This window comes from Bombus pyrosoma, linkage group LG17 (genome assembly GCF_014825855.1).
Source record: "Bombus pyrosoma isolate SC7728 linkage group LG17, ASM1482585v1, whole genome shotgun sequence".
Classification (NCBI taxonomy): domain Eukaryota; kingdom Metazoa; phylum Arthropoda; class Insecta; order Hymenoptera; family Apidae; genus Bombus; species Bombus pyrosoma.
In genome coordinates, this window is record NC_057786.1 from 3,500,724 (window position 1) to 3,511,257 (window position 10,534).

Sequence of the window (10,534 nt, forward strand, 5' to 3'; positions counted from 1 at the left end):
TTAGAATGCGATAAAAGTATCAATATTTCTGAATACTACTATTTGAAAAATGATATCAATTTAAGAACTGCACAAGCTGCAGTCCAAAATTTCTATACATATATTACCAGGCATATATTGAGTTGGCAACTAAGTGTATATAGTAAATACAAATAAGAATGAACATTCAAAATTTTTGCTTAAAAATATAACTTTATTCAATTAGATATTGTCCGTTTTTGTCGATGACCTTTTGCCATCTTTCAGGCAATTTCATAATTCCATGTTCATAAAACTTCTGACTTTTGCCAGCAGAAAACTGAATTAAATGTGATTTTACATCATCAGCGTCATTAAAAACATTACCATTCAAGGAGTTCTGCATGGAACGAAATAAATGGTAATTTGAAGGTCAGGGCTCAGGAGAATGCCGTTATTAAAATCAGGACGCCGCTGACGATAGTGTCACGTAAAATAATGAAAGGAAATCGAAGATGAAAAGAAAAATAAAATATAAAAAAATAAAAAAAGAGAATTTATTTTTTATAATTGCGATCTGATTCTGAACTCCAGCCGTGACTTTCCAAGACTGAAGCTCTTGCAATTTGACTTTCGATGGGATCTATTTCTTTTTTCTTTGTCACCCCTCAATATCCCCACTATCCGCGCGTTTGTTAGGCGTCCGCGAACGTTGCCACGCAAGCCCTTCTTCTAGAACATTCGGCGGAAGGACCGTTGGGATATCGATGACTCATTAGGCACTTCGGCGATATACATTGTTGCCGAGTGCCGCCACATCTTTATCTCCATCATCAGTCCATCGGATTTGAAGTATGCCGATCGTGACAATAGCTACAGCCAGAATTCTCCCGAATATACAGAAGTGATATAGATGCGATATGTTAAAGCATCTATAGCAGCTCATAACGCATCAAGATGCTCGGTAATAAGTTCGGGCAAAGAGCTGTGCGGGAAATGCGGAAGCAGGGAGCACACGATGCAGGCCTGCACTAGCGAGCCGAGATGCGTGATTCGTGCCAAGGAGGGAGGTACGTATATCAGGCACCTGACGGGTTCGTTGGCTTGCCTGTCTGTAAGAACGAAAAAGGATAAAAGCTCTACAGATAAATCTAAATAGGTTTGCACAAGAACTGCTATATGAGTATATCTACGAAAATAGGGTGGACGTTGTGTTTGTCACGTAAAATAAAAAATAAATTTAGGGAAAAAAAAGAAACTTTATTTTTTATCGTTTGCAATACACTTCTGAGCTCTAGGCGTGACTGTTCAAGACTGACTTGGATGATCTTTAGGGGGTGTATTTAAATTCTTTTATTCGTTGGAGTGGGAATGAGCCTTGATCATACATCTCTGGGAACGGATAGAATGACCGGATGTTATCCTGATGGTAACGCGCTTGGAACTTCGCTATCTTATCGCTTTGTTTAGTCGGATTTCGTCTGTGGCATTTCGTCTGTGACATGTTCATCTCGGAACCGTATAGGCAGCAGACATACAGCAGGATGACAAAGGTGATGCCCCGCTTTGGGTCACATTATTCAACGGAAGTCACGCGGATGAGGTGACTAAGGAGGTTAGGAATGGTATGACTGGCATAAGAGTTGGAGATATTAGGTCGTCCGAAAAGTTTCTTTCGTTTTATAAGGAAATAATGGATGCACAACATTTTCTCTTTTATATTATTTTATCGAATTACGTATGATCCATTTTGTTCTATCAAAATAAAGATCACAACGTTCGATAGATTGGGTTTCAGGTTTGTATAAAGATGCATCGTTGTAAAAGACGTGTCTGTAAAAGAAAGACACTTTTCAGACAACCTAATGTATACTGTTAAAGATTAGGTTATAACCTAACCTCAACCTAACTCCGAACGTCAGTCTGGAACAATTTAACGTATATGTCAACGAGATGGAAAGCATAATTAGAGTAGCAAGAAGAAGGTATCCTGCGATAATGATCGCGGGAATCTCCAACGCACAGTCAACTGGGGAAAAAATGAGATTGTGCCAAATAAAGTCAACAAAGAATACACGTTTGAGAAAAGCGGGAAAAGAAGTTACTCGATATAATAAGTACGGACAAAGGATTGGCCAGTAAACATAACAGAACCAGAATTCTGCGTTATGTCGGGTTCAGGAAATGGCGGAATTATGCAAGAGAAGGCTAGTCTTTGATATAAAGAAATGCTTTTAGTACTCTTAGCTGGTATAAGATCCTGCGAGAGGCAGAGGAGAGAGGGCTGACCAGGCAAATGAGGACACTTCGGTAACTATCTAAAAGACAGAGAGATTATAGTTCACAATAGGAACGAGAAAATAAGAAAGTAGGTCTATACCGGAATTCCGCAGAGATCTATCCTTGAACCACTCCTGTGGAATACGATTCCAACGTTGTGGAAGTAGTTGCCACTTCCTGAACAAGAATATTGGAAGAAGTTCCAAGATCTCTGTTAGAAGATAATGAAAGCGAGGCAAAGCAAGGAGAAAGAGGTCGAGGGAAGGACAAGAAGAAGAAGAGATTGATTGAGCAGGGTGCATAATGAGACCAACCCGAAAGTAATGCCGTAAGGTAGTGCTGGGTTGGTTACACAATACCAATGAAGGGAAGAATCAGGAGGGGTTTCTAGTGGGTAGAGGCGTTTACATCTTGCCGAGCCCGGAGGTGCTAACGTGTAATCGCATTTTCCTCTCCTCATCAAAAAAAAAAAAAAAAATAGGTATATGTGTATATAATCTTTTATAACATATCATTTCAAATTCCTTTTTCTTCTATTAGACAACAAGTAAGTTATTAATACTCATCATGGGACACCCTGGGATATTGTAAAATATCGTAAGACATCATGTAATGTGTAAGCATGTAAGCTAGTTGCTTTTCTTTCTCTTTTCATGACTTTAAATTGTCTGTTTAAGCTATTTATAGATTGTGTTGCTATTTTCTGAGTAGTATGTACATATAAGTATAAAATTCAATACTTCCTTTACGATTATAGAATATCCTTTTCATATTTTATTTGTAATTTCTTAGAAGACTTTAGCTTTAATTTTAATTCAAACTGCTACTATATCGAATCGATAACGTCGCATGTGACACAAAAATGGTAAGGACGTCAAGTAACCTCCAGAACGTGGAACGCGAAAAATTATTGCATGTCCTGTCTTTTCTACTCTTCGCCTGTAATGTTAAGCATATGTTACCGGTATCTCATCGGCGAGGAGTTAATGTGCATATGCACGTAGATATTTTCTTAATCTTAATCAAGCAGTTTGTATACCTTGATACCAGTGTTTGATATTTGGACTCGCTTTGTATTAAGAAATATCGGCAGTTTACTGACATAAACAATACTGACGTTTTAATTATAAAATACAAGCGATGGATCATTTTACCACACGAAGTGCAAAAAATCGTATGTATTACATACTAAATATCATATTTATGATATTTCAAATAAGCTTTGATAATTTTATGTCATTAAGCATATCTAAACTTACGTAAATTCAATATAATTAAAAGTTAGAAATGTCATAATATGGATCAATAGTAATAAATTATTATTCTAGATTCAACTCAAATAAAAACTATGACTAAAACAGGAAAAGGGAAAATGTTTCCTAAAAAAACTGTGTATCATAATTTAAAGTATATGAAGAAAGAATTAACTATTTCTTTGTATAATACATCTTCATGTTTACCAACTTATAAAAGTTATACAAGTTTGAAAGAATGTCTTTTCAACAAGGCTGAGACTGGAAAAGAAATATATCAGTTTATTATAGAAAAAACTATGAAAAATAATATTGTTGCTGATTATGAAAGTTCTATTCCACTTGTTTCTCCGCTTTTAGAGCAATTTAAAAAGAGACATACAAAATTCCATTATTTTAGTGTTCTGAAGCATTTAGCACAAAAACAAGAATCTAGTGAAGTAAAGTCAGAATGCGAATATCAGGTTAATAAGAAGCAATTAAAGTTATTTTTTGATCTTATATTCTCTAAAGTAATTCCTCTGGACCTGTTTGGAAAGTTTCGGAATTTAAAAAAAATAAAGCTAGCTATGTTTGACTTATTGGACACACCATGCTTTAAATCATTTAATTTGACACCTTTTATTGAAAAATTAGATGTATGTAACAGCATCCTTTTAACAAAATTAATTACATGCAATGAATTTGCAGTATGAAAATATACTTATATGTTTTAGATCTCTAGTATTACATGGCTGCAAGATATTAAAACTATAAGGACACAATGGTACATTATAGCAAAACTTGTAAAATGGCTTTTTGTTGGATTTCTTTCAAAGATATTGTACACTTATTTTCATATGACATTAGCTTCTAAAAATAATGAAAGATTATATATTATGCGTTCAACTTGGAACTCCATCCAAAGGAAATTTATTAAGAAAGGAAAACGTTCAAATACCTTGCAACCTGATATTAACTGTAAGGGATGGAAGCCACCAATAGGCACATATGTATTAATTCCTAAAAATTCTGATGTGCGACCTATATTTAAGCCAGAGTACGTTAAACCAAAGTATGTAATCAAATTGTATTTAAACATGAGTATGTTGTTTTATATTCTAGAAAGAAAATTGATTAAAAAATTATGTTCTAGATATTATACCATTGACCAGAAGAATCCTGAGACAAATCATTTGAATTTAATATTTAAATTTTTAAAGCAATTGCATACTACAATATATGGAAACACTAATTTTGGAAACGAATGGGAATCAATTGTTCAATATAAACGTAATGAAGCAATAACACATTTATATTTTGTGTCTTGCGATGTAACAAATGCTTTTGGTTCTATAATACAAGGTATAATTATTCTCAACTTTAAATATTTGATATATTTACAAATAGGTGCTAACATTTTTATTTTATACTACAGAGGAATTATATAACATTATACAATCACTCTGTAAAGATCTTCCTGAAAATTTGATACTGAAGTATTATGCAGTTAAAAGTAAAAAATTTGCGGAGGAGATTGTATGTTATAAACAATATTTCTCTGATCCAAATTTATTATTACCTTTAGCACCTGGTACATTATATTCAAATACAAATATGAGATGCCAACAAGTAAAAAAAAAATGGCTACTAGAAAAAATTTCACAAGTTATTTTTCAACAAAGAGTATGAAAAACAAAATTTTATGAAAATTATGTAATTAAAATACTATAAATACTATTTAAAATTGGTGTAAAACATAATACTTTGATTTATAGGTAAAAATAAATGAGAACGTTTATGTTATAACAAAAGGAGTTGTTCAAGGTGCAATTACATCATCAGTTTTATCAGATATATATTATAATTATATATTACATAAAGCAATGTCTACATATTTAACAAGTGGAAAAATTATAAAATATGTGGATGACATTTTATATGTCACTGAAAGTGAAAGTGTTGCAAGACAGTAAGATACAAAATCACTTAATAAGTTCATAATTAAAAAGTTAAAAAAAATATATTTTATTAATCATTTTATTTTGTGGAATAGATTTTTACAACTTACAAAAGAAGGAATCCCACAGTATAATTGCTACTTTAAACCATCAAAGACTCGTACTAATGTTGTGGCTTGTGATGGAAACATAGCTGTGGACAATATTTCTTACATTGGTTATGAAATTAATTGTACTACTTTAGAAGTAGAATATAAACATTCACATACCAATTTCAGTCATACAATAAAAGTTTTTAAAAAGGATGATTTACCTCCTCTAGTGTAAGTAATTGTGTAAACATAGATATATTATGAATATTATGATAAAAAGTATACTACTACATAATTACAATATATGTATATTTTGTAGTATTTCACACAGATTTTAACTATAAATTTTTTTTTCAGATATTTAAGAAAGCGATTAAGTAATATAGCACGTTTGAAATTATCAAAATTTATTTTGAACAGGACAATTAATTCTGAAAACACTATAATGAGAATCATAAAACGAGCATGCTTATTACAGGCAGAATATACTCGCATTTTGATAAAAGAGTTATTTGATAATGAGCTAAGAAATATCCAAGGTATACTTTTAGTTATGCAAAATATTGATAAACAAATTGCAAGACACATTATAAAAACATCTTTAATAGGTAAGATATATTACACTCGATTATTAATTATTATGCGATGTTACGAAATATTATTATATATAGTTACATAACCGATCAAACACTATAAAATAGAATAACGTCTTAAAAATTGGAACAAATGTCTTGAGTTTTTTTGAAAATTTAGGAGGAATAGTTTACTAGATGATATGAAGAAAGTTTTGAAAACAATGCGATTGGTCGCGAAGAAAATAGTAAAGGTCTCTTTTTGCAAATTTTGTATCTGGACCTGTAATGAAATTTAAACCATACGTTAGTTATATACATGTTAAATATATAATCGCAATCGATTACGGTTTCTATAAGTTACAAACGGTTAAAAGTGAAAAAACCGCAGTTTCCCACGACTTTTGGCACAGAATCTAAAGATTCTTACATCTTTCGATGGCTGTCGCTTGTTTGCACATCAACCTATTTCGATAAAATCTTCAGCATGTATATATAGGTATGTATAGGTGTTCGGCTGCACGTGTAAAAATTTTAAGGGGCGATTCTTGAAGCTAAAATAAGATGAAAATCTACAATAAAAAAATTGCGTTTTCAGTTTTCAAAAAAATTTCAAACCTTATACGAACGAAAGTAGATTAACCTAAGCAGCGAGATGCTCCTCGGGGGTCCTCAAATCGAACGGTACATGGACAGCCGCTTACCTCGTACAAATCGTAGAGAAGAAGATTATGACATTTGAAGACGTAAACTATCTTGCGCTTTTGTAAAAAAATAAAAATAATAATAAAATAAAAAAATTTCATACACGCACCGTAATCATCTCAGCCACGGGTGTCCACAGAAAAATCACAGACACAAAAATAAACTGTTCACAGAGAAATTGTAACGATAATAGCAATCGTTTTATACTAGAATAAACGTTCAATATAGCCTTTGTTTCTCACAAAGTACGTACTAAGCACGGTATATACAATACGATCTATATACATTTCACACCCTACATACCCAAATCATTTGCGTTGGAACTAAATAAAAAAGTTTAAGAAATAACAAAAAAGGCCCAAAAAAGTCTACAACAGAATTACATGAACTTATATTAAATCTACAATTAACTTCAACTTTATGTTTATGCAATTCTCTTAACGTTTTCCTTTGGCTGTGGCGAAATGATTCTGTCTTTTTAGAACTGTTTTACCCTTTTACTAAATTTCTAAAATCGCAAAAACAGGTTACGTAACAACGTAGTAGTGGAGAGTCCGTTCAAAAAAAAAATTACGATATTTTTCGTCAGCGCTTTCGTTTTCTCTGTGTGGTTGGATATGCCTATTGAGAAAACGAGCAGGTTCCTCAGCAAACGTGGTGATTTTAAAGTGGTTAGAACTGCCTTGCAAAGATAGTATTATTTTGGCAGCGAAAGCAGTAACTTAAAAGAGCTATTCAACGCAATAAATATAACTTTTCATTTCGTTGTACATTATATTGAAGTAATTCGCACTTCTAAGAAAACTCTACATCTGCTCTATTATTTAGTTTTCCTGGTCTTCGAAGCCATTAAGAGTTGTCTAGTACTAAATCAATTTGAAGGGCCTCTCAGATTCATAGTCTTTTTGGAACATGACTTATACAGATGGTGCAGCGGGGTATAAATTATACAAAATTATACAAAAACCCATATATGCGTGTGAATTTGCATACACTGTATTATAAGTACACTTATACTCAAATATATTTCTGTTACACATTCATCCACGCATTCCTCTAACAGATAACCTGAACACATTAATGTGTATTATTACACATTACTCCATAAAACGGTACTTTAATTAATCGAATTAATTCAAATATAATTTTAAACAATTTTCGTTGTAGTTTCTTTTGGTTTTTTCATTTTTTATTTCATGTGTATGTATATGAACATTGTAATATGCAGTGATCAGTAATTTGAGTGGAAAATGTGTGTATTCATGCAAAACAGCATTTACGCACATTTAGTAGCACCTCAAAAATACTTAATGTGTATGTGATTTTTCTGTGAACATCCGCTAACAAGACGATTATAGTGCGTGTATGAAATTTGTATAAACATTGTTTATGTGCTATTATTTATTAATTATTTGTGGAGACAAAGGATTAAAGGGAACATTAATCGTCTTTACTCGAAAATTCCACGAGGCGGTTTTCGATATGCTGTTACGGATTTTAATGAGTAAGCAGGTATAATGTTTTTCTTACAAAACATCGTGCAGGATGGTTTACGCCTTTAAATGTCTTAATTTTCTTGTCTATGATTTGTACGAGGTAAGCTGCTGCCCATGTACCGTTCGATTTAAGGATCCCTGTGCATCCCGCTGCTTAGGTTAACCTACTTTTGTTCGTATAAGGAGGTTTGCTCATATACAGGGATATTTCAGCCAATTGTTAATTGTCAGTAACTAATAAAAAACAAAGCTGAAAACGCAATTTTTTTTGTTCTAGATTTTCATCTTATTTCAACTTCAAAATTGTTACAACTACAGCCCAACACCCATACGTATACACGTACAAGTGACGTAAATTTAAAAAATCTGTAATTTAAATATTCATTACAATTATTTGGACGACCTCTACTTTGTTCTTTGCGATTCCGACCAATTGCAATTTTTCCAAAATTTTTTTACGCGTCATCTAGTAAACTATTCCTCCTAATTTTTCAAAAAAGCTCAAGTCGTTTGGCCCAATGTCCAAAACGTTATTCTGTTTGATAGAATGCTTGATCGGTTATGTGAGTAACTGTACATAAATATCAATGTTTATTTTAGGCGAGATAGAAACAATAGATAAATCAAGTTTCAACAAATGGAATCGGAAAATTTTACACATCTTATGGATGTCTTACAAAACAGTCTTTATGAAGGATAAAATTTTACAACCAAAATTTGTTAGATACTTTTCACAACGTAAAAAGATACAAACAAACAAATCTCATAAATTATAGTATCATTCCAATATATTTATATATTCTATATTTCTATTTTTATAAAATTATATGTACAGTATTAAATATATGAATTTACGAAATATGTTAAATATATTAAACAATTACTATCCAGAATCAACCGTAAATTAGGCAGCTGAGTGCATATGAAGATTTATACGCTCCCATTGATTCTTGCGTACATCGCGTCTGCATAGGTCCAGCTCTAGAGTATCGATTTGCTATCCATGACAATGTCACAGACGGAATGCCACAGACGAAATGCCACAGACGAAATCCGACTAAACAAAGCGATAAGATAGCGAAATTCCAAGCGCCTTAGCATGAGTGACCATCGGGACAATATCCGGTCATTCTATCCGTTTCCAGAGATATATGATCGAAGCCTTTTCCCACTTCTACGAATAAAAGAATTTAAATACACCCCCTAAAGATCACCCAAGTCATCCAATTTCTTTTTTTTATTTTACGTGACAACAACGTCGTCGATCAATATATTATTATCAAATAATTATGATTATAATATATATATTATAACTATAATTATGCTGCGTTGTTGCAACGTCCACGTGACACGTGATAGTTTGTCTAAAATAAAGTTCCTATTGAAAAGAAAGTGTAACATCAATCCACATCAGAGACCAGGCCACACACCGCGGGCAAGATGGTAGCCAGATGTCTACACATCCTTGGTGCATACCCTTAATAGTCTTAACGACCCACCATGGGTCTTAGCATTTTCATAGTCAAGGTCCTTCAGATCAAACAAGTATCTTTTATTTTAAATGCCCCTTTACATTTATTGTTTACTACGAGAAAGTTGGTTTTTCTCACGTTCAGTATCTTCCGTTAGCAACTTTCTCTCGAGGGCGACTAAAATCCTTCCTGGTCCACCAACCTTCTTATTATCCAATCGGAAGCCGTGTCTACTACCTTCACTTTCCTAACCAAAATTGTCATCAACAAATCCGATGGTCTCGTGTCCTTAGACACACCCACCCCTAGCTTTCCTCCGCCACAACATCGTCACTAAACTTCACTTATTCTCTATCTTTAAAACAGTCAACATATCTTTACCGCTTTCTACCCTTAGACCAGTCGCGTACTTGATTTATACATACCCATCAGTGTAACTAGATTCTGTATAAAGTTATTGGAGTGAACTGTGATTGTGATTATTGAATTCATAATAAAGTTTAATAAAAAAAGAAAGTTAATAGTTGTGTTACGGCTCAACCTTCTTGTTTTATCATCTAACCCTCAAGTTTACGTGACAAAAGCATCGTTTTAAGCCGGCTTCTTTTGTTTCTTCGCGGAATTCTTTGACAGAGAACCGCAACTATGTTACAGCCAACCGAGCGTATATTCATGGATTTACCTACAAATACAATACATAGTATTATGCATAATTTCGTATATGCAATTGTTCACATGGTCTTCATCTGAATGAATTATTTCCTGG

At 32.8% G+C, this 10,534-nt stretch overlaps 1 protein-coding gene across 4 annotated transcripts; it reads left to right on the forward strand.

Moving 5' to 3' along the window:
• The first annotated feature begins 1,238 nt into the window (after positions 1-1,238).
• Positions 1,239-10,245, forward strand: LOC122576862 (telomerase reverse transcriptase-like). 4 transcript variants are annotated; one of them, XM_043747719.1, is made up of 11 exons: positions 1,239-2,268; positions 2,352-2,719; positions 2,779-3,412; positions 3,567-4,129; positions 4,208-4,545; positions 4,627-4,835; positions 4,909-5,156; positions 5,249-5,442; positions 5,527-5,754; positions 5,881-6,131; positions 8,897-10,245. In XM_043747719.1, the coding sequence occupies exons 3-11, from the start codon at positions 3,379-3,381 to the stop codon at positions 9,070-9,072; spliced, it is 2,241 nt and encodes a 746-aa protein (XP_043603654.1). In that variant the 5' UTR covers positions 1,239-2,268; positions 2,352-2,719; positions 2,779-3,378; the 3' UTR covers positions 9,073-10,245. The 4 variants fall into 4 exon arrangements, with proteins under 4 accessions (XP_043603654.1, XP_043603655.1, XP_043603656.1 ...); XM_043747720.1 differs by having other exon boundaries at positions 1,239-1,756; positions 1,840-2,268; positions 2,352-3,412; XM_043747721.1 differs by having other exon boundaries at positions 1,239-1,756; positions 1,845-2,268; positions 2,352-3,412.
• Positions 10,246-10,534: the final 289 nt, after the last annotated feature.

Bases quoted from the DNA above. Each gene is read 5' to 3' on its own strand.
- LOC122576862 (XM_043747722.1), top strand. From the start codon at position 3,379: ATGGATCATTTTACCACACGAAGTGCAAAAAATC. The intron at 4,546-4,626 runs GTATGTAATCAA...ATTATGTTCTAG, and splicing joins CCAGAGTACGTTAAACCAAA to ATATTATACCATTGACCAGA. The intron at 4,836-4,908 runs GTATAATTATTC...TTTATACTACAG, and splicing joins TTTTGGTTCTATAATACAAG to AGGAATTATATAACATTATA.